At 51.7% G+C, this 23193-nt stretch overlaps 3 protein-coding genes across 10 annotated transcripts in view; all 3 read left to right on the top strand.

Moving 5' to 3' along the window:
• The window catches only part of AP1M1 (adaptor related protein complex 1 subunit mu 1), a 212477-nt gene that overhangs the window by 116359 nt on the left and 72925 nt on the right, over positions 1–23193 (top strand). The window lies entirely within an intron of this gene.
• The window catches only part of FAM32A (family with sequence similarity 32 member A), a 182885-nt gene that overhangs the window by 126187 nt on the left and 33505 nt on the right, over positions 1–23193 (top strand). The gene's annotated exons all lie outside the window — the stretch shown is intronic.
• Positions 3965–20601, top strand: HSH2D (hematopoietic SH2 domain containing). 4 transcript variants are annotated; one of them, XM_050769723.1, is made up of 6 exons: positions 3965–4107; positions 9019–9170; positions 13183–13272; positions 15082–15247; positions 16272–16364; positions 19247–20601. In XM_050769723.1, exons 2-6 carry the CDS (start codon positions 9046–9048, stop codon positions 19829–19831), a joined length of 1059 nt encoding a protein of 352 aa, XP_050625680.1. In that variant the 5' UTR covers positions 3965–4107; positions 9019–9045; the 3' UTR covers positions 19832–20601. The 4 variants fall into 4 exon arrangements, with proteins under 4 accessions (XP_050625680.1, XP_050625682.1, XP_050625683.1 ...); XM_050769726.1 differs by having other exon boundaries at positions 3987–4107; positions 15082–15243; XM_050769724.1 differs by having other exon boundaries at positions 3996–4107; positions 9019–9095.

The raw sequence follows: 23193 nt of genomic DNA, 5'->3' as shown, positions 1-23193 counted from the left end.
TCCCCCAAGAGCCACCCCACGTGAGTCTGCGAATGGCCCACTTACCAGCTGCGGCCTCTGCTGAGAAGCCCAGATCTGTCTCCCTGGAGAACTTGATTATCAGAGAGAGGCCGCCTTGGCACTCTAGCCCCGTTATCTCTCCACCAGGGCACCTTCGTTTTCCCCTCCACACCCTTCCTTCCTCCGGGGCCCGCATGTCCGTTTGCTGGCCGAGGCCTGCGGACACTGAGGGGTGTGGGGGTGATTCTGTTGCGACATCTGAAAGGAAAACGTTAGTCTGTGGGAGACCACATCACCCAAGCAGGTCAGGGGAAGCGAGGTTGGGCCGTTTGTGGTAAGGTCTTAGGGGTCTGTGCTGGAGCTAGGCCAACATACCCCCATCTTCCTGGAAACTCTAAATCCCGATGGTCAGACTTTGCCGGGAGGATCAGAGAAGTGAAGTGAAGTGAAGTGAAGGCCAGGCCCGGTGGTGGCTCATGCCTGTAATGCCAGCACTTTGGGAAGTCCAGGCAGGTGGATCACTTGAGGCCAGGAGTTTGAGGCTGCAGTGAGCCATAATTGCACCACTGCACTCCAGCCTGGGCAACAAAGCAAGATCCTGTCTCAAAAAAAAAAAAAAAAAAAAAAATATATATATATATATAAATATATATTTCAGGCCTATAATCCCAGCACTTTGGGAGGCCAAGGTGGGCAGACCACTTGAGGTCAGGAGTTCAAGACCAACCTGGCCAACATGGCGAACCCTGCCTCTACTAAAAATATAAAAATTAGCCAGGAGTGTTGGTGCACGCTTATAATCTCAGCTACTCGGGAGACTGAGGCAGGAGAATCGCTTGAACCCAGGAGGTGGAGGTTGCAGTGAGCCGAGATCGTACCACTGCACTCCAGCTGGGGCTGTAGAACAAGACATCATCTCAAAAATAAAAAGGCCAGATGCAGCGGCTGACGCCTGTAATCCCAACACTTTGGGAGGCTGAGGCGGGAGGATCACATGAACGAGACCAACCTGGCAACATGACAAAATCCCATCTCTTCAAAAATCTGAAAATTAGCCAGGTGTGGTGGTGGTGCGCCTGTAGTCCCAGCTACTCAGGAGGCTGAGATGGGAGGATCGCTTGAACCCAGGAAGTAGAGGTTGTGGTGAGCTGAGATTGCACCACTGCACTCCAGTCTGGGCAACAGAGTGAGGGGACCCTATCTCAAAAAAAAAAAAAAAAAGAAGAAGAAGAAGAAAAAGAAGAAGAGATTAACCACAGAGAGGTGAAGTGAGTTGCCCAAGGCAGCTCAGCCCATGAGGTCTGAGGCCCAAGCCAGAGTCTTCCCCACAAAGGCCTTGCTTGAATTAAGTCACAACAGAGAGTCCTGATTCTCTCACTCCCAACTCATCTCCATGCGCTGTGCTGGAGGGTTGCCTCTCCTATCATCTTCACATGATTAAGGAGGGCTATTATGCCCATTGCACACATGCAGAACTGAGGCTCAGAGAGGCTGAGCAACTCACCTGAGGACACACAGCAGGTGAGTGAGAAGCAGGGCTCCATGTGTCTCCTGCTTAGACTTCGTTGACCACAGAGGGCAGACAAGGTGCCGCTGCTGCTGAGGAAGAGCAGGGGGATGGGAGAGGCACCCAGGGTAAGCCTGGGGTTATCTAGCCCCAGCTGGGCCAGGGCAATAGGCCCCTGGGGAGGCCCCAGCAGGATCTGCGCCCTTTCTGCCTGAAAGGAGAGGAGGAAGTAGTTTTGCTTGTCTGCCTGGCGTGCGAGCACACGGCCAGGGCTGGCCAATCTGTTAAGCATACAGGGCCTGCACCCAGCACCCAAGTGCTGTGTAGGACTTCCCAAAAGGCTTCAGCTTATTTCAAATCAGAAGAAAGAAAACCAAACATCCTAATAATAAATATACAATAAGGAATCCAGCCTGGACCGCATTGGTCTTAATGCCCACGCAATTATAAAATAGGATTTTAAGCTGGCACGACGGCCCACACCTGTAATCCCAGCACTTAGGGAGGCTGAGGGGGGTGGATCACCTGAGGTCAGGAGTTTGAGACCAGACTGGCCAACATAGTGAAATCTTTTCTCTACTAAAAATACAAAAATTAGCCAGGTGTGTTGATGGGCACCTGTAATCCCAGCTACTCGGGAGGCTGAGGCAGGAGAATCACTTGAACCAAGCTGGGCGGATCGCTTGAGCCCCAGGAGTTTGAGACCAGCCTGGGCAACACAGCAAGACCCCATCTCTAAAAAAATATTTTGTTAATGAGCCAGGTGTGGTGGTGCATGCCTGTAGTCCCAGCTACTTGGGAGGCTGAGGCGGGAGGATCACTTGAGTCCAGGAGTTCAAGGCTGCAGTGAGCTGTGACCACACCACTGCACTCCAGCCTGGGTGACAGAGTGAAACCCTGTCTCTAAAATAAGTTAGTCAATTAATAAAAATATTTTTAAATATTTTGTAATGGAGGAAGTCCTGGTGTGGACCTAAGCGTGCCATGAGACCCCAGCCTGTCCAGGCTCAGTTCAGTTTCTAGGCCTTTGTGCCTGCTCTTCCCTCCCCCAGCCTGGGCAACATAGCAAGACCCCATCTCTAAAACAAATACACTCTTTCTTCACCACACACTCCCCAGATCAAGGTGATTCCTACTTACCCTCACATTCCCCTTCCTCCAGGTCAGTTAGGCCACCTCTGGGGCTTTGTGCAACTGCTCTTCCCGCTTCCTGTTTCCCCTTTGGGGTTTTTTTGTTTTTTGGGGGTGTTTTGTTTTTTGTTTTTGTTTTTTTCGTTTGTTTGGTTTAGTTTGGTTTGAGACGGAGTTTTACTCTTGTTGCCCAGGCTGGAGTGCAGTGGCTTGATCTCGGCTTACCGCAACCTTGCCTCCCAGGTTTAAGCAATTCTCCTGCCTCAGCCTCCCGAGTAGCTGGGATTACAGGCATGTGCCACCATGCCCAGCTAATTTTGTAGTTTTAATAGAGACGGGGTTTCTGCATGTTGGTCAGGCTGGTCGTGAACTCCTGACCTCAGGTGATCCGCCCACCTTGGCCTTCCTAAGTGCTGGGATTACAGGCATGAGCCACCACACCTGGCTGTTTTTTGTTTGTTTGTTTGTTTGTTTGTTTGTTTGGGACAGAGTTTCCCTTTGTCACCCAGGCTAAAGTGCAGTGGCATGATCTCGGCTCACTGCAGCCTCTGCCTCCCTGGTCCAAGCGATTCTCTTGTATCAGCCTCCTGAGTAGCTGGGATTACAGGCACCCACCACCACGCCTAATTTTTGTATTTTTAGTAGAGACCGGGTTTCACCATGTTGGCCAGGTTGTTCTCAAACTCCTGGCCTCAAATGATCCACCCGCCTCAGTCTCCCAAAGTGCTGGGATTATAGGCATGAGCCACCACCCCTGGCCTCTGTTCCCCGTTTGTTGCTTTTGTTTTTGTTTTGAGAAGGAGTCTCACTCTGTTGCCCAGGCTGGAGCGCAATGGCACGATCTCAGCTCACTGCAACTTCTGCCTCCCGGGTTCAAGCGATTCTTTTGCCTCAGCCTCCTGAGTAGCTGGGACTACACGCACGCACCACCACACCTGGCTGATTTTTGTATTTTAATAGAGACAGGGTTTTGCCATGTTGGCCAGGCTGGTCTCAAACTCCTGACCTCAAGTGATCCGCCTGCCTCAGCCTGTCAAAGTGCTGGGATTGCAGGCGTGAGCCACTGCACCCGTCCTCTGTTCCCCCTTTGTAATGATGTCTCACTCCTCTTCACTGCTTGATAGATTATAGATGCCAGGAGTTGGGGGGGGGGCTGCACCTGTCTCCTTGTCACCCCTGGGTCCTCCAAAGAGTCGGCACACAGTAGGTGCTCAATAACAACTTGTTGGGGGCAAGGCGGGAGCAAGCTGTGTCTGCACATGTGGCACCAGATGCTTTGCTGGACTGCAGACAGGGTGACTTGGCCTGTCCTTGTTCCACCCCCAGGGCTCACCTGCTTGAAGAAACAGGAACTGCCTCGGGGCAGCCAGCTCCGCCCCATTGACGTGCAGACCTTGAATCGAAACCCAGGCTCCTGCAGGCACTGGTACAGCTACAGCGAGGGCCGCGGCCGTCCACGGATTTCCCAGGTACGTGATCCAAGAGCCTCAGCCCTCCTCTCAGCCCTTGAGGAGACAGAGCATGGGAGCTGGGCTAGGCCAGAAGGAGGGACAGGGCTGGTGGGGCCCGGGGTGGCATGGGTGAGAGCTTCATGGAGGAGGGGGTATTTGTGTGGTGACCACTGGAAAATGGAGCTGGAGTTGGGGAAAGGGGGGGTCTTAGCAGGACAACCGCATGAGCACAGCTATGGAGAGGCGAGAGAGAGAGCAAGGATGTCTTTAGGTCTGGAATGTGGGTAGCGAGGAAGTAGAGGAGGCCCCCAGACGAGGGTCAGGAGTTTGAATATGAGCATGAGGTCTTTCATCACTAGATATCTGTTCATCAGCAAAGACTCTTGCACCCTCCTCTATGCCGGGCCAGCACAGAGCAAAAAGCAACAACACAAAAACCTAGCCCTAAGTCCTGATCCCTAGGAGACCCTCAGGCTGGTGGAGACAGAGCAAGATAAAGACATTCTAGCTCCATGGAGTCATGGCTGGACCAGAGAGAGGAACAGCAGGGGAACGTTGGGGACAGAGAGGGGTGCCAGGGCTTTGTCTGGAGGGAGATGCAGGAAAGCTGCCTGGAGGAGGGGACATTTTTACTGGGTTTTGAAGGACAAATAGGAGTTCTTCCAAGTAAAAAAAAAAAAAAAAAAAAAAAAGAAGAAGAAGAAGCCTATAAACATTACCCCATGCTAGGTCACAACTGGATTCATGAATATTATATATCTCTCTCTATATATATACAGTGCCAGCTAAACTTTCCTAGGTAAATATCATTATCCCCAAATTAAAGACAGAAATACAGTCACAGAGAGCAGTTAAGTGAATTATCTGAGGTCACACAGCGGCTAAGTGGGGGAGCTAGGGTTTGAACCCAGGCCATCTGAGTCAGGCCGAATTCCAGGCTTTTTTTTTTTTTTTTGAGACGGAGTCTCGCTCTGTCGCCCAAGTGGAGTGCAGTGGCTCCATCTCGGCTCACTGCAAGCTCCGCCTCCTGGGTTCACTCCATTCTCCTGCCTCAGCCTCCCTAGTAGCTGGGACTACAGGCACCCGCCATCACGCCCCTCTAATTTTTTTTATTTTTAGTAGAGACAGGGTTTCACCGTGTTACCTAGGATGGTCTTGATCTCCTGAGCTCGTGATCCGCCCGCCTCGGCCTCCCAAAATGCTGGGATTACAGGCGTGAGCCACCGCGCCCGGCTCAGGCTCTTTTTTTGTTGGTGGTGGTGATGGGGTTTTTTGGGTTTTTATTTTTTGTGTGTGTGAGACGGAGTTTCGCTGTGTTGCTCAGGCTGGAGTGCAGTGGTGCGATCTCGGCTCACTTGCAACCTCTGCCTCCCGGGTTCAAGTGACTCTCCTGCCTCAGCCTCCCAAGTAGCTGAGACTGCAGGCACACGCCACCGTAATTTTTGTATTTTTATTATTTATTTATTTATTTATTTAGAGATGGAGTCTTGCTCTGTTGCCCAGGCTGGAGTGCAGTGGCTCGATCTCAGCTCACTGCAACCTCCGCCTCCCAGGTTCATGCAATTCTCCTGCCTCAGCCTCCAGAGTAGCTGGGATTACAGGCGTGAGCCACCTTGCCCAGATAATGTTTATATTTTTATTAGAGATGGGGTTTCACCATGTTGGCCAGGCTGGTCTCAAACTCCTGGCCTTAGGTGATCCACCTGCCTCAGGCTCCAACAATGCCAGCATTACAGGTGTGAGTCACTGCACCCAACCTCCAATTCCAGGCTCTTAATCGCTTTGTCACCCTGCTTTATTAAACATTTCTTAATACAGTTGCTTAATTTTGGTTGCCCCAGAATTCCTTCCGGCCATATCCCAGAGGTTATGCTTGACATCCGGTTGGAGAAAGTCAATATTGATTGCCATTGGTCAACGGGCCCTGCCTCCTCATAGAAACAGCCCAGTAAAAAGATCTTTTGAGATATTGAAACATTAGATGGGGCCAATGGGTGGAGGGAGTGAGCTCCAGTTTAAGGACAGAATTTAGGGTGAGCAGCCGGGCGCAGTGGCTCACACCTGTAATCCCAGCACTTTGGGAGGCCAAGGCGGGTGGATCACTTGAGGTCGGGAGTTGGAGACCAGCCTGGCCAACATGGTGAAACTCCATCTCTGCTAAAAATACAAAAATGAGCCAGGCCTGGTGGCACATGTCTGTAATCCCAGCTATTCAAGAGGCTAAGGCAGGAGAATCACTTGAACCTGGGAGGCGGAAGTTGCAGTGAGTTGAGATGGTGCCGCTGCACTCCAGCCTGGGCGACAGAGCGAGACTCCATCTCAAAAAAAAAAAAAAAAAAAAAAAGAATTAAGCATGAGCAAGAGGGGTCCCAAAGGAACTATCTAGCAAGATACAATCCTTTGGCTCGTTTTATACTCACTTAATACTGTTTTGCAAAACAGTGCTGCTTTCTTTCTCCAGCTCTGTCATTGGTACACAAAGTCCTGTGGTACTGCTTGCTTAAAATTGTCAAGAAAGTATGTGAATTAATGATGCATCTGACATATCGTAGGTGTGCCATGAGTGGCTACAATGTGTGGTGACGTTGGTGGCAGAAGTGACTGTCTGAAGCCACATTTCTCTGGTGTTTAATGAAACCAAGGCAGCCAGTCATGGTGGCTGGTGCCTGTAATCCCAGTATGTTGGGAGGCTGAGGTGTTAGAACTGCTTGAGCCCAGGAGTTCGAGGCCAGCCTGGACAACAGAGCAAGACCCTGTCCCCACAAAAAAAATTTTCGAAATTAGCCAGGCATGATAATGCATGCCTGTAGTCCCAACTACTTGGGAGGTTGAGGTGGGAGGATTGCTTGAACCTGAGAGGTTGAGGCTGCAGTGAGTGTGAGCTGTGATGGCGGCATTGCACACTCTAGCCTCGGGAACAGAGGGAAACCCTGAGAGAGAGAGAGAGAGAGAGAGAGGCACCACCAATGGGTCAGCTGTTTCTTTCATTCACTTGCCATTTTGCCATTTCCTCATTCCTCTGGGGGCATTGATATTTACTTAATATTTAAATATTCTATTCTTTTTTTCTTTTTTTTTGAGACAGTGTCTCACTCTGTCCCTCAGGCTGGAGTGCAATGGCGTGATCTCGGCTCACTGCAACCTCCGCCTCCTGGGTTCTAGCGATTCTCCTGCCTCAACCTCCTGAGTAGCTGGGATTACAGGCACCCACCATCATGTCTGGCTAATTTTTGTAGAGACGGGGGTTTCACCATGTTGGCCAGGTCTCGAATCCCTGACCTCAGGTGATCCACCTGCCTCAGCCTCCCAAAGTGCTGGGATTACAGGCGTGAACCACCACGCCCAGCTCTAAATACTCTACTCTTAAATTTTTAAAATATTTATTTATAAAAGGAACTTTCTAGTCCTTGCAAGAATGGCATAAGAGCCTAGGCACAATGGCTCATGCCTGTAATCCTAGCACTTTGGAAGACTGACACAGGCGGACTGTTTGAGTCCAGGAGTTTGAGACCAATGTGGGCAGGAAGGTGAAACCCCATCTCTACAAAAATACAAAAATTAGCCAGGCATGGTGGCACATGCCTGTGGTCCCAGCTACTTGAGGGACTGAGGTGGGAGAATCACTTGAGGGAAGAAAGTCGAGGCTGCAGTAAGCCAAGATGGAGCCACTGCATTCCAGCCTGGGTGACAGAGTGAGACCCTATCTCAAAAAAAAAAAGAAAAAAACACAATGGCATAAGCAGAATAAAAGGAAAAGTCCTTGAAGGACTTTGAGGATGAGCCAATGAATGAATGTGTAAAATCTATCAGGCACATAGTAGGTGCCCAAAAAACACAAGCCAGCTTTTTTGTTTTTTTGTTTTTTTGAGACAGAGTCTCACTCTGTTGCCCAGGTTGGAGTGCAGTGGTGCAATCTCGGCTCACTGCAGCCTCTGTCTCCTGGGTTCAAGTGATTCTCGTGCCTCAGCCTCCCAAGTAGTTGGGATTATAGGCACGTGCCGCTGTGCCCAGCTCATTTTTGCATTTTTGTAGTGACAGGGTTTCACCACGTGGCCCAGGCTGGTCTTGAACTCCTGACCTCAGGTGATCCACCTGCCTCGGTGCTAGGATTACAAAGTGCTAGGATTACAGGTGTGAGCCACCACGCCCAGCCACACAAGCCAGTTTTTTTGTTGTTTTTGAAACGTGGTCTTGCTCTGTTCCCCAGACTGGAGTGCAGTGGCACAACCACGGCTCACTGCAGCTACATCCTTCCGAGCTTAAGGGATCCTCCCACCTCAGCCTCCCGAGTAGCTGGGACTACAGGCATGCACCACCACATCCAGCTAATTTTTAAATTTATTTTATTTATTTATTTACTTATTTATTTTTTTGAGATGGAGTCTCACTCTGTCATCCAGGCTGGAGTACAGTGGCGCCATCTTGGCTCACTGCAACCTCTGCCCCACCAGGTTCAAGCGATTCTCCTGCCTCAGCCTTTGGAGTAGCTGGGATTACAGGTGCCCACCACCACACCCAGCTAATTTTTGTATTTTTAGTGGAGATGGATTTCACCATGTTGGCCAGGCTGGTCTCAAACTCCTGACCTCAGGTGATCCACCCACCTTGGCTTCCCAAAGTGCTGAGATTACAGGCGTGAGCCACTGCACCTGGCCAAATTGTAAAATTTTTTGTAGGGATGGGGGTCTCACTATGTTGTCCAGGCTGGTCTGGAACTCCTGGGCTCAAGCCATCCTCCCACCTTGGCCTCCCAAAGTGCTAGGATTACCCATGTGAGCCATCACACCTGGCCACAAGCCAGTTTTAAGTCCATTGCTCTGTCCACCCTGCAGAACTTCTCAAAGGAGGAGGTACCATAAGCTTCAAGAACAGAGCAAAGATAAGAGGTGCATCAGCTTGATTCTTGTCTTCCCTCCCTTCTCTACCCAGGTGACCTTCCCCCAACCCCAGGAAGCTATGACAGAGGCCAGGAAGCCGCCCCCACTGCTACCCCCACGGCTGGACTGGTTCGTGCACACCCAGGTGGGCCAGCTGGCCCAAGACGGGGTCCCCGAGTGGTTCCATGGTGCAATCTCAAGAGAGTGAGGACACACCCACACCCCACACCCTGCCCTCCCCACTCTTTCCTTGTCTGTCCCTACCCTGGGCAGCTTTTAACTGCAGAATTCTGGACTTGGCTCAGCTCAGTGTGGCAAGAGTGTAAAATGAGCTCCAGGCTCCCAGGCTTGAATCCTGCCACCTGTGTGGGCTCACTGTATGACCTGGGGCAAGTTACCTGCTCTCTCTCTCAGCTTTCTCTATACAAGTGGCCAACAGGCCAGCACTGCCAGGGACCTGGTGGCACCCCACACCTCGCCCAGGCCAGGCAGGATACAGCCTCAGAATCTTTCTTTCTTTCTTTCTTTCTTTTTGAGACACAGTCTCACTCCATCACCTAGGCTGGAGTGCAGAGGCGCAATCTTGGCTCACTGCAACCTCTGCCTCCCGGGTTCAAGCGATTCTTCCACCTCAACCTCCCGAGTAGCTGGGATTACAGGCACGTGCCACCAAGCCTGGCTAATTTTTGTGTTTATAGTAGAGACAGGGTTTCACCATGTTGGCCAGGCTGGTCTCAAACTCCTGGCCTCAAGGGATCCACCCGCCTCGGCCTCCCAAAATGCTGGGGTTACAGGCGTGAGCCACCGCGCCTGGCTAGAATTTTTCTGAACACAATACCCCAAGCAGCTGCTCTCAACCCATGAGGGTACAACCAATGTGCCCTTTCTTTTTTTTTCTTTTTCTTTCTTTCTTTTTTTTTTGATAGAGTTCTGCTCCGGTTGCCCAGGCTGGAGCGCAGTGGCGCGATCTCCGCTCACTGCAGCCTCCACCTCCTGGGTTCAAGCAATCCTCCTGCCTCATGAGTAGCTGGGACTACAGGCATGCACCACCACGCCCGGCTAATATTTGTATTTTTAGTAGAGACGGGGTTTCACCATGGTGGCCAGGCTAGTCTCGAACTCCTGACCTCAAGTGATCCGCCTGCCTCGGCCTCCCAAAGTGCCGGGATTACAGGCGTGAGCCACTGTGTCTGGCCCTAATGTGCCGTTTCTACCTCAGACTGTGAGCTCTGAGGATGTGTGCCCGGCTCTAACTAAATGGAGGAACAAATATTTATTGCCACCCTCTGCATGCAGGAACTTGAGAAAATTCTGTGAAGGCCACAGAAAGGAAGTAGTGTTGGTCATGGTTTCTGAGCTCTGGGCCTTGCTGTCTAACAAAAATATAACATGTGTTGTACACTGCAATTTTTTAAAAAATTTAGTAGCTATATTAAAAGAAGCAGCTGGGTGCAGTGGCACTTACCTTTAATCCCAGCTACTCGGAATGCTGAGGCAGAAGGATCGCTTGAGCCCAGGAGTTCAAGGCTGGTCTGGACAACATAGTGAGACTCCATCTCTAAAAGGAATTTTTAGGCCGGGCGCGGTGGCTCATACTTGTAATTCCAGCACTTTGGGAGGCTGAGGCGGGCAGACCACCTGAGGTCAGGAGTTCAAGACCAGCCTGGACAACATGGTGAAAGTTTGTGTCTACTAAAAATACAAAATTAGCCAAGCATGGTGGTGCATGTCTGTAATCCCAGCTACTCGGGAGGCTGAGGCAGGAGAATCACTTGAACCCGGGAGGCGGAGGTTGCAGTGAGCTGAGATCGCGCCATGGCACTGCAGCCTAAGCAACAAGAGCGAAACTACGTCTCAAAAAATAAAAAAAAAAAATTAACTGTGCATGGTGACGCGTTCCTGTAATCCCAGCTTCCCAGCTATTCAGGTGGCTGAGGCAGGAGACTTGCTGGGACCCTGGAGGCAGAGGCTGCAGTAAGCCGAGATCGTGCCACTGCACTCCAGCCTGGGTGACAGAGCGAGACTCCAACTCAAAAAAAAAAAAAAATTAAAAAAAGTTAGCTGGGCGTGTGGCACATGCCTGTAGTTCTGTGTACTGAGGAGGCTGAGGTGAGAGGATCTCTTGAGCCCAGGAAATCAAGGTTTCAGTGAGCTATGATTGCACCTCTGCATTCCAGCCTGAGTGATAGAGCAAGACCCTGTCTCAAAAACAAAAAACGATTCATCAAACAGCATATATTCCTTTTTTGTGCTGTTTTGGAAATCAGTACAAAAGGCCAGTGACCTCTGTATTGAATAGTGCAGGACTAGCTTGTCCCACGGAAGGCCGCCTTCCTCTCTGTGAACTCCAGATAATAATGGTAATAATCTAGAAAATAGACCGGGTGCAGTGGCTCACTCCTGTAATCCCAGCACTTTGGGAGGCCGAGGCGGGTGAATCACCAGAGGTCAGGAATTCGAGACCAGCCTGGCCAACATGGTGAAACCCCGTCTCTACTAAAAATACAAAAAATTAGCTGGGCGTGGTTGCGGGTACTTGTAATCCCAATTACTTGGGAGGCTGAGGCAGGAGAATAGCTTGAACCAGAGAGGCACAGGTTCCAGTGAGCCAAGATCGCATCATTGCACTCCAGCCTGGGCAACAAGAGCAAAACTCCGTCTCAACAACAACAAAAAAAGGCTGGGCGCGGTGGCTCAAGCCTGTAATCCCAGCACTTTGGGAGGCCGAGACGGGCGGATCACGAGGTCAGGAGATCGAGACCATCCTGGCTAACACGGTGAAACCCCGTCTCTACTAAAAAAAATACAAAAAAAAAAAAACTAGCTCGGCGTGGTGGCGGGCGCCTGTAGTCCCAGCTACTCGGGAGGCTGAGGCAGGAGAATGGTGTAAACCCGGGAGGCGGAGCTTGCAGTGAGCTGAGATCCAGCCACTGCACTGCAGCCTGGGCGACAGAGCGAGACTCCGTCTCAAAAAAAAAGAAAAAAAAAAAAAGAGAAAGAGAATAATAATAATAATAACAGCAAACATTTTGGGAGCACTAACCAGGTAGCAACTGTCATGCTTATGTTGCAAGTTCTTTCTCTTCTCACAGCAGCCTTGGAAGTGGGGTTTACTTTCCCCTTGAGGAAGCTGACAGAGAGACGATTGTCTGAGGTCACACAGCTGATGGACAGTAGAGCTGGGTTTTGCACTCGAATGCGTCTGAGTATATGAGTCCTTCTTTGTTACTTGTGACACCTTGATCCACCCAAAGGTGCCTTAATCGGGGGATTCTAGGCATTGGGATGGGGCTGTGGGAGATGGGAGGAGGTCTGGCCTGAGATCAGGGTCATCAGATGCCTCCTAGTTCCTCAGGGGGAACATCCCTAATCCCTGAATAGCCCAAGGTGTGCAACAATTGAAAAACAAACAAACAAACAAAAAAACCCGATGGGTTTGGGGTGTTTGTTCATTTAGAAAACAGGCCGGGCGTGGTGGCTCATGCCTGTAATCCCAGCACTTTGGGAGGCTGAGGCAGGTGGGTCACTTGAGGACAGGGGTTTGAGACCAGCCTGGCCAACATGGTGAAACCCTGTCTCTACTAAAAATACAAAAAATAGCCGGGCATGGTGGCGGGTGCCTGTAATCCCAGCTACTTGGGAGGCTAAGGCAAGAAGAATCACTTGAACCCAGGAGGTTGAGGCTGCAGCAAGCTGAGATCGCACCATTGCACTCGGCCTGGGCAACAGAGTGAGACTCTGTCTCAAAAAAAAAAAAAAAAAAAAAGGGAAAAAAAGAGGCCGGGCACAGTGGCTTGCACCTATAATCCCAGCACTTTGGGAGGCCGTGACGGGCGGATCACGAGATCAGGAGATTGAGGCTGTCCTGGCTAACACAGTGAAACCCCGTCTCTACTAAAATATACAAAAAAATTAGCCGGGCGTGGTGGCGGGCGCCTGTAGTCCCAGCTACTCGGGAGGCTGAGGCAGGAGAATGGCGTGAACCCGGGAGGTGGAGCTTGCAGTGAGCCGAGATCGCGCCATGGCACTCCAGCCTGGGGGACAGAGCGAGACTGTCTGAAAAAAAAAAGAAAAGAAAAAAAGGAAAATGAAAACTACCAGCCTTCTGCATGAATGATCCCATGGCCCCCGGAGTTTAACTGGTACGCGGGGTGGCTGGACTGTGTCATTTCCTTTCTGTGTGTGTGTCATTTCCTTTCTGTGTGTGCCCTTCCAGGGATGCTGAGGACTTGCTGGAGTCACAGCCGCTGGGATCCTTTCTCATCAGGGTCAGTCACAGCCACGTGGGCTACACACTTTCTTACAAGTAAGGCCTGGGCCGGGGGCCAGGGCAGGGGCAGGTGGGCTCTGGGGTTTCCTTGGAGGGGGCAAGGGGTGCTTCATGTCATAGCTTCTCAGAAAGCAGCAGTAACTGAGGCCGTGGGTCTGAGAACGGGAGCTGCTGGGGACCTAAGATTGGCAGCTTCTCTCCCTCCACCCCTCACAATCTAATTAGTGATTCCCTGACTGTGTGTTAGGGAAACCCAGGGAAGCCCAGCTCCTTAAGACCTGAAAGCCAAACAAATCCAGAGGATTCCAGGCCAAAGGAAGAAAAACCCAATGGCTCAATTACAGAGTCACCCACGGTGGGAAAAACTTATCCAAGGCTCAGCTCTGCCATTACATGCTCTGTGACCTTAGACAAGTTACTAAACCTCTCTGTGCCTTCAGTAAAGGAGTGTCACACTTTAATTCAGAGTGTTCATGTGAGGATTAACTGAGATACAGTCAGCACATAGAGAGCCATTAATATACATTCATTGGTTAACGAAGCATTTATTCAGCACTTGCTGTGTGCCAGGCACACAGCCTTAGGTTGGGGCTTTCTTTTTGCTTTTCTTTTTGAGACAGAGTCTCGCGCTGTCACCCAGGCTGGAGTGCAGTGGCATGATCTCGGCTCACTGCAACTTCCACCTCCTGGGTTCAAGCGATTCCCCTGCCTCAGCCTCCCCAGTAGCTGGGATTACAGGCACCTGCCACTGTTGCTGTCGGTTCCTATGGGAGGGAATGAAGGAGGCAGACGTAGAAATTAAGACAAAGACAAAAAAATCTGTTTTAAAAGTAGGGGTCGGGGGCTCCTTGCTTCTAGTGAGCAAAGGCAGCTTTGAGCAAAGGCAGGGGCCGGGGCTGTAATCCCAGCACTTTGGGAGGCCGAGACGGGCGGATCACACGAGGTCAGAAGATCGAGACCATCCTGGCTAACACGGTGAAACCCCGTCTCTACTAAAAAATACAAAAAAGTAGCCGGGTGAGGTGGCGTATTATTAGGCTAGAGGCAAGAGCAGGCGGAAGCAGTGAGCTGAGATCCGGCCACTGCAGGGGCGGCAGAGCAAGACTCCGTTGAAAGAGCAGGAAGGGAGAGGTAACAGTTGGTCAGCTGCTTGATTTTTCACAGGTACACATAATTGCTTTCTTTGTACAACAGGCTTCAGACGTGCCTATAGTTAACCACAAGGAACACTGTGCTTGGGGCGTGATTGCCCTCAGCACTCCTTCTGGCAGCACACACAGTTGTCAGTTTTCCAACATCCTGCTTTCATAAGAACAGTTTTCCGTTTACTCACATAGCCTCCAGTGGTATACTGAGTTGGTCACGACCCCCATTTTCTTGGCCTGTAACATGCCACCACACCTGGCTAATTTTTGTATTTTTCGGAGAGACAAGGTTTCACCATGTTGGCCAGGCTGGTCTGCAACTCCCGGCCTCGAGTAATCCGCCTGCCTCAGCCTCCCAAAGTGCTGGGATTACAGGCGTGAGCCACCATGCCCAGCTTTCATTATCATTTCTATGGATCACTTACCCCTAGCCAGGCAATAAGTTAAGCTTTTGTCTGTAGTAGCATGTTTTATCTGAGGTCAGCCTTTGTACTCCTGTGTTATAAATGGGGGAAACTGAGGCACAGCGAGGTTAGTAACCTGCTGGGTGTTGCTTGGCTAGTCAGTGAAGAAGCCTGCATGGGAACCTGGGGTAGTCCGGCTGTAGCAGTGACGCTGCCAGCCCAAGGGCTGGGGGGGGGGGACTTGGGGCAGGGATGAGAGGGAGCAGGATGTCCCAGCCCCCTCAGTGTCTCCGCAGAGCCCAAAGCAGCTGCTGCCATTTCATGGTGAAGCTCTTGGATGATGGAACTTACATAATTCCCGGGGAGAAGGTGGCCCACACCTCACTGGACGCCCTGGTCACCTTCCACCAGCAGAATCCAATTGAGCCGCGCAGGGAGCTGCTGACACAGCCCTGCAGGCAGGTGAGGGCGGGGGCCCACAAGGTTCACAGCCATCTCCTTGGGGCCAAGCCCCCCAGACCCCTTTGTTTCCCACGCCCCCATCAGCTTCTATTGATTCTGTCACTCTCATGGTCCTTGGCCCCTCCGGCCCCGCCCCTCGTAGTCCCTCTGCCCCCCACCAGCCGTCTCCCTTGTGGTTCCTGCTTCCCCATGGCTCCGCCCTCCAGGCACATGTCAACAGGCTGATTTTTTATAAGGGTTCATGTGCCAGGTATCATCTTGGCTCACCTGAAGGAATGGCATCTTTCCTTAGAAGGCTCAGTGGGCGTGGCCTGGCTCCCAGTACACTTTCCTTAGAAGGCTCAGTGGGCGTGGCTTGGCTCCCAATAAACTGCTGTGGGTGGAGCATCTTTCCTTAAAAGGCTCAGTGGGTGTGGCCTGGCTCCCAATAAACTGTTGTGGGTGGAGCATCTTTCCTTAAAAGGCACAGTGAGTGGCCTGGCTCCCAATAAACTGTTGTGGGTGGAGCATCTTTCCTTAAAAGGCTCAGTGAGTGGCCTGGCTCCCAACAAACTGCTGTGGGCAGGGCATGTTTCCTTAGAGGACCCAGTGGGCGTGGCCTAGCCCCTAAGAAACTGCTGTGGCAGGGGTATCTTTCCTTAGAAGGCTCAGTGGGTGTGGCCTAGCTCCCAATAAACTGTTATGGGCAGGACATCTTTCCTTATAGGGCTCAGTGGGCCTGGCCTAGCTCCCAAGAAAGTGTGGTGGGTGGGGCATCTTTCCTTAGAAGGCTCAGTGGGTGTGGCCTAGCTCCCAAGAAACTGCTATGGGCGGGGCATCTTTCTTTAGAAGGCTCAGTGGGTGTGTCCCAAGCCCTAAGAAATGGCTGTGGGTGGGGCATATTTTCTTATAAAGCTTAGTGGGCGTGGCCTAGGTACTAAGAAACTGCTATTCGAGGGATGGTCCCTGAGACCTGCCTTCCAGGGTCCGTGCTGGACCTTTCCCCCTCCCTAGTGCTGAGCTGCAGGCCCCTTCCGTCCTGCAGAAGGATCCGGCAAACGTGGATTACGAGGATCTCTTCCTCTACTCCAACGCAGTGGCGGAGGCAGCTGCCTGCCCGGTGTCTGCACCTGAGGAGGTATGTATATGACAGGAGGCAGGCACCTCCCACCTGGCTGAGGGGCAGGAGCAGAGGCCGTCAACAGCTGCCAGAGGACGCTCCTTCTAGAATGAGAAGGAGATCCTACAGCTTGGTGCTTTAAACCTTTCCAGTGATTTTCCAACACAGAGATTAAAATTCAAACTAAAATCTCAGTTCCTCTTTCTGCCCATCACCTACCCAGTGCCAGCCCCGCTGCCATACCGTCTGTTGTTCAGACACACCAAGCAAACCTCGGGGTCTCTGCATGTGCCGGTCCCACTTCAGGTCCTTTGCACAAACTATGTGCCCTGCCCCTAGATTTCCCATGTCTTCATTCATTTCTCCTTCAAGTGCCTCCTTCCCCAGGCTCCAGACCTACAGCAACACCTGCATTCTCCTTCACATTACCCTGTTTATTCAGTGCAGCAGATTTCCCAAAAATGTTCTCCCAAATCCTATTTACTTGTGGGTTTTCATGCTCCCTGGCTGCCTCCTCCATCAGACTGTGAGCTCTGAGAGACTGGAAACTCCATCTGGCTTGTTTGCCTTTGCTTCTCCCACCCCTCTGAGAGGACCTGCCATATTGAAGGTGCTTAACTAAGGAATCTGTGGAGTGGATGAATGAATGTATCACAGCATCTTGGGGTTTGGGAGACCTTTAGGCACCCCTAGGTGGAAGCCTAAGTGCTCTCCAAGCCCCCTGCCCAGCAGGGGAAGTTATGACAGTGGTACAAATGAAACAGGCTGGTGCGATGGACATCAGTGGAGGTGGGGGGTGCAAGTGGGGGAAGGCAGTCAGGGAAGGCTTCCTAGAGGAGGTGGCATATAGCTGAGATCTGCAAGGTGAGGAGGAGCCAGTCATACACACAGACACAGGGAGGATATTCCAGGCAGAGGGAATGGCACTTGCAAAAGTCCTGGGGCTTGGTGTGTTTGGAAAACAGAACAACAAAAGCCAGCATATAGATGGAGTGGGGTTAGTGAGAGACTGTCAGAAGCTGAAGCCCCAGGGTCAGCAGGAGCCAATAGTGCAGGGCCTTGGGGCCAAGGGGAGGAGCTGGGATTCTATTCCAGTTGCACCAGGGAGGAGCCGTAGGAGACTGTACGCATGGGAGGACTTTTTTTTTTTTTTTTTTTTTTTTTTGAGACGGAGTCTTGCACTGTCGCCCAGGCTGGAGTTTGTCGGCTCACCAGCTCCGCCTAGGGGTTCACGCCATGGGCCTCCACAGTAGCTAGACTCAGGCGCGCCTCCTGGGGCTAATTTTTTGTATTTTTAGTAAGCTCGATTCTCCCCGCCCGCCTCAGCCTCCCGAGCTGGGATACAGCGTGAGCCACTTTTTTTTTTTTTTTGAGACAGCTTTGTCGACATGCTAGAGTGCGATGACAGTCTAGACTTTCCTGGGTGTAAGCGATTTTAGTCAGCCTCCCGAGTAGACACAGGGTTTTTTTAGTAGAGACAGGGTTTCACCATGTTGGCCAGACTGGTCTCAAACCCCTGACCTCACGATCTGCCCACCTCGGCCTCCCAAAGTGCTGGGATTATAGGCGTGAGCCACCACACCTGGCCGGGACTGGTGGTTTTAAATGTTTCCTGTGGCTACTGGCTGCAGAAGGGGCTTTCCGGGCTACTGGTGGAGATGGAAAGGAGGAGGAAGTGAGGTGGGGATGGGGGACAGTGTCAAGGTGGGAGGGATGAAAATGAGAGCCCAGGTGTGGAAAGAAACATGGATATTTGGTCTGCACAATGGCTCACACCTGTAATCCCAGTGCTTTGGGAGGATGAGGCAAGAGGATTGCTTGAGGCCAGGACTTTGAGACCAGCGTGGGCAACATAGCAAGACCGTGTCTCCACAAAAAATTAAAAAATTAGCCAGGCATGGTGGCGCATGCCTGTAGTCAGCTACTCTGGAGGCTGAGGTGGGAGGATTGCTGGAGCCTGGGAGGTCGAGGCTGCAGTAAGCCATGATTGCACCACTGCACTCCAGCCTGAGTGACAGAGCAAGACCCTGTCAAAAACAACAAAAATTTGGAGAGACGGGGTCTCACTACATTGCCCAGGCTGGTCTCAAACTCCTGGCCTCAAGCAATCCTCCTGCCTCAGCCTCCCAAAGCACTGGGATTATAGGTGTGAGCTATCACACGTGGCCCCACATTTTTGTAGAGATAGTTATTTCATAACCTCTGAAAATCAGATAAAATTCACATTTCCATGTTTATAAATAAAGCTATATTAGAAGCCAGGCACGCTCATTGGTTGACGTGTGATCTCTGGCATCCCCTACAACAGCAGAGCTAAGTAATTGAGACAGATGGTACAGCCTGCAAAGCTGAAATATTTACTCTCTGACTGTTTGTAAGGGAAGTTTGCCAGGCCAGGCGTGTTGGCTCATGCCTGTAATCCCAGCACTTTGGGAGGCCGAGGTGGGTGGATCACCTGAGATCAGGAGTTCAAGACTACCGGGGCAACATAGTGAAACCATGTCTCTACTAAAAATACAAAAATTAGCCAGGCGTGGTGGTGTACTTGTAGTCCCAGCTACTCGGGAGGCAGGAGAATCGCTTGAACCCAGGAGGTGGAGGTTGCAGTGAGCTGAGATAGCACCACTGCACTCCAGACTGGGCGACACAGTGAAACTCCATCTCAAAAAAAAAAAAAAAAAAAAAAAGAAGAAGAAGAACAAGTTTGCCAGCCCCTGGGGGAGATAGTGAAGCCATTTACTGAGATAAGAAAGACAGGGCATGGGATCCGGTTTGGGGGTTCACACGGGGATGTTTCTCAGCCCCAGGGTGTCTGGGTGGAACCCAGGCTCCAATTTCCGGGACAGATGCAGTACTTTGGTGGGCGAGCTGCCCCAGGCCTCACCCAGTCTTGTTTTCAGGCCTCCCCAAAGCCAGTCCTGCGTCACCAATCAAAGGAAAGGAAGCCGTCATCAGAGATGAACAGAGTAACCACCGAGGAAGCCACTTCCTCCTGCCCCCCAAAAACCCCTCTTGGAGAGACCCGCCAGAAACTCTGGAGGAGCCTCAAAATGCTCCCCCAGAGAGGCCAGAGGGTCCGGCAGCAGCTGAAAAGCCACCTCGTCACTGTGAGCCTGCCGTCACTCTTAGATGTCCGGAGATCCACGGTGATCTCAGGCCCTGGGACCGGAAAAGGCAGCGAAGATCACTCAGGGGATCCCACTTCGGGGGACAGAGTCCACACGGATCCCTGTGTGGTCACATCTCTCAAAAGCCCCTCACAGCCCCAGGCACCAAAAGACAGAAAGATCCCCACCAGGAAGGCCGAGAGGTCGGCCAGCTACAGTGAGGTGACCCCGGGGGACAGGAGTTGGCACCAAATGGTAATGAGAGCTCTGTCCTCCCAGGAGTCCACACCAGAACACCAGGGCTTGGCAGAGCCTGAGAACGACCAGCTCCCGGAGGAGTACCAACAACCGCCACCGTTTGCCCCTGGGTACTGCTAGAGAACAGGTCCACCCTGGCTCTGTCCTCTTGCTACCGGGGGCTGCCACACTCCTGAATGTCCTAACGTTTCTTCCATGGCCCCACACCATGGCATCCGGGAGTCTTTGGGAACCCGGGAAACGGAACGAAGATGTTTTTGGGGTCTGTTCCTGCAGTCACCCGTGGGGCGAGCTGGTTATTTTAGCAATAATCATCAGAGTGACGCTGATGGTTCGGGGCGCCTCCTGTGCATCAGCGCCCGTGCCAGACCCTCTATTCATTATTTGACGCCTGAGAGCAAGCCCCTCAGGTAGCGTCACCCTCCATGTTTTGAAGAAGAGACTGAGGTTCCGAGAGGATAAGAGGCGTGACCAAGGCCACAGAGCTATGGCGGTCAGCACCAGGATTTGAAGCCAGGTGAATCCGAGCCCTTTTCCCACAGCATCTGTTTGTTCCGTTGTCTAAAAGCACACTTCTGGCCGGGCGCAGTGGCTCATGCCTGTAGTCCCAGCACTTTGAGGGGCCAAGGCAGGCAGATTGCTTGAGGCCAGGAGTTCGAGACCAGCCTGGCCAACATGGTGAAACCCCGTCTATATTAAAAAATTCAAAAATTACCTGGACGTGATGGCACATGCCTATAATCCCAGCTACTTGGGAGCCTGAGGCAGGAGAATCGCTTGAACCCAGGAGGCAGAGGTTGCAGTGAGCCAAGATCGCATCACTGCAGTGCAGCCTGGATGACAGGGTGAGACTCCATCTCAAAAAATAAATAAATAAATAAAAATGAAATACAAAAAATAAAAGCACGCTGCGGGGTCTCTCACCAACCGGAGCTGCGTCCAGGCTCAACTCCGAGTGTGTCCCCAGTGGCACCCGTGGTGGTTCATGCTTTCCTCCTGGGGTTTTCATACAGATGAAGGAGACGAGATGTGTTGAGGGCTTGGTGTGCAGTAGGTGCTTGGACATCATCAGTGTTGGTTTCAGGAGAAGCACATGAGCCTCTTACCTTTAAAAAGGGAAGAGGCAACCAGGTGTGGTGGCTCACACCTGTAATCCCAGCACTTTGGGAGGCCGAGGCGGGCAGAACACAAGGTCAGGAGATCGAGACCATCCTGGCTAACACAGTGAAACCCCGTCTCTACTAAAAATACAAAAAATTAGCCAGGCGTGGTGGCGGGCGGGCGCCTGTAGTCCCAGCTACTCAGGAGGCTAAGGCAGGAGAATAGCATGAACTCGGGAGGCGGAGCTTGCAGTGAGCCAAGATTGCACCACTGCACTCCAGCCTGGGTGACAGAACGGAGACTCCGTCTCAAAAAAAAAAAAAAAAAAAAAGGGAAGAGGCAGCCATGTGTGGTGGCTCATGCCTGTAATCCCAGCACTTCAAGAGGCTGAGGTGGGAGTATCGCTCAAGCCCAGGATTTCAAGACCAGGCTGGGCAACATGGCAAGGCCTCATATCTACAAAAATTCAAAAAATTAGCCAAGTGTAGTGGCACACGCCTGTAGTCCCAGCTATTTGGGAGGCTGAGACGGGAGGATCATCTGAGCCCAGGAGTTCAAGGCTGCAGTGAGTCACGATCACCCCACTTCAACCTGAGCAACAGAGAGAGACCTTGTCTCAAAAAAGAAAAGAAAAGAAAAAAAAATTGGCCGGGTGCAGTGGCTCAAATTGGCCGGGTGCAGTGGCTCATGCCTGTAATCCCAGCACTTTGGGAGGCCAAGGCAGGTGGATCACCTGAGGTCAGGAGTTCAAGACCAGCCTGGCCAACATGGTGAAACCCCATCTCTACTAAAAACTACAGAAGTTAGCCAGACGTGGTGGCTCACGCCTGTAATCCCAGCTACTAAGGAGGCTGAGGCAGGAGAATAGCTTGAACCTGGGAGGCAGAGGTTGCAGTGAGCCAAGACCAAGCCACTGCACTCCAGCCTGGGTGACAGAGCGAGACTCTATCTCAAAAAAAAAAAAAAAAAAAAAGGCTGGGGACGGAGGAGGCGTCACAGGGCCATGATGGTGGAGGGAATCCTAGGTTGTGGGGCTGTGTGACCTTTGGCAAGTCTATACATCTCTGGGCCTACTTTCTTACTTGGAAAATGAGAAGAGCAGTCCCTCTTCAGGATGAACCAGCAGAATGCATGTAAAACCTGGGGCTTTGGTGCACAGTAGGTGTTCTTCTTTTTTTTTCTTTTTCTTTTTTCTCTTTTTTTTTTTTTTTTTTTTTGAGACAGAGTCTTAGTCTGTCGCCCAGGCTGAAGTGCAGTGGTTTGATCTCGGTTCACTGCAACCTCTGCCTCCTGGTTCAATCGATTCTCCTGCCTCAGCCTCCTGAGTAGTTGGGACTACAGGCATGCACTACCACATCCAGTTAATTTTTGTATTTTTGGTAGAGACAGGGTTTCACCATGCTGCCCAGGCTGGTCTCAAATCCCGGGCTCAGGGGCTCTGCCCATCTCAGCCTCCCAAAGTGCTGGGATTACAGGCATGAGCCACTGTGCCTGGCTCCATTTTTTTTTTTTTTGCAGAGTCTCGCTCTATTGCCCAGGCTGGAGTGCAGTAGCACGATCTCCAATCACTACAACTTCCCTCTCCTGGGCTCAAGCGATCCTTCCACCTCAGCCTCCCAAATAGCTGGGACTACAGGCGTGCACCACCACACCCAGCTAATGTTTGTATTTTTGCTAGAGACGGGACTTCACCATGTTGCCAAGGCTGGTCTCGAATTCCTGGGCTCAGACAATCTGCCCGCCTCGGCCTCCCCAAATGCTGGGGTTACAGGCTTGAGCCACCGTGCCCGGTCCAGCAGCTGCTTAATTTATTAGGGGTTTAGGATGGGAGTGAGCTCTCTAGACATGACATACCGTACAATGGAGGTGTCTGGGAAGGTCCCCAGGGGCTGGTCTTGGTTGCAGGAGTAACTACTCCTTGGACTGACTGGGGCATAGATGGAGGCCCTGGGGCAACCTGAGGTGGAGGGGGTGTGGGGTTCCCCAAATGTACAAGGTTCAGACATCTGGGATCCGGTATGAGGTGTACCTGAGTTCAAGCCCGACCCTGCAAATGACTTGTGGGGTGGCCTTAAGCAAGTCACTCTGCTGCCTCCAAATGAGGGCGTGATCCTCAGCCAACCCTGCAGGGATGTCATGGGGGGGTCAAAATCACGTTAGGGGACAGATGCATCATAAACTGTAAAGTGCAGTAGCCACCTCAGTGAATGACATTCCCATCCCTCCCAATCAGAGGTCTTCTCTTGGCAGCTCTAATGAATCAGCCCGGGAGTAAAAGTGTCAGTCCCTTTGATGACTCAGGGCAGTCAAGGGTGAGGTTTGGCTTTCGGGGTGGGAACCCTGGGGTAGGACAGCATGGGCCCGATCTCCCCACCTCATCC

Source organism: Macaca thibetana, chromosome 19 (assembly GCF_024542745.1).
Source record: "Macaca thibetana thibetana isolate TM-01 chromosome 19, ASM2454274v1, whole genome shotgun sequence".
Classification (NCBI taxonomy): domain Eukaryota; kingdom Metazoa; phylum Chordata; class Mammalia; order Primates; family Cercopithecidae; genus Macaca; species Macaca thibetana.
The sequence above is the reverse complement of the archived record's forward strand: the minus strand, read 5'-3'. Positions and strand labels throughout refer to the sequence as shown.

Coding starts and splice junctions, on each gene's coding strand:
- HSH2D (XM_050769723.1), top strand. CDS start 9,046: ATGACAGAGGCCAGGAAGCCGCCCCCACTGCTACCCCCACGGCTGGAC. Junction 13,273..15,081: donor GGCTACACACTTTCTTACAA/GTAAGGCCTGGG, acceptor GTGTCTCCGCAG/AGCCCAAAGCAGCTGCTGCC. Junction 16,365..19,246: donor CGGTGTCTGCACCTGAGGAG/GTATGTATATGA, acceptor TCTTGTTTTCAG/GCCTCCCCAAAGCCAGTCCT.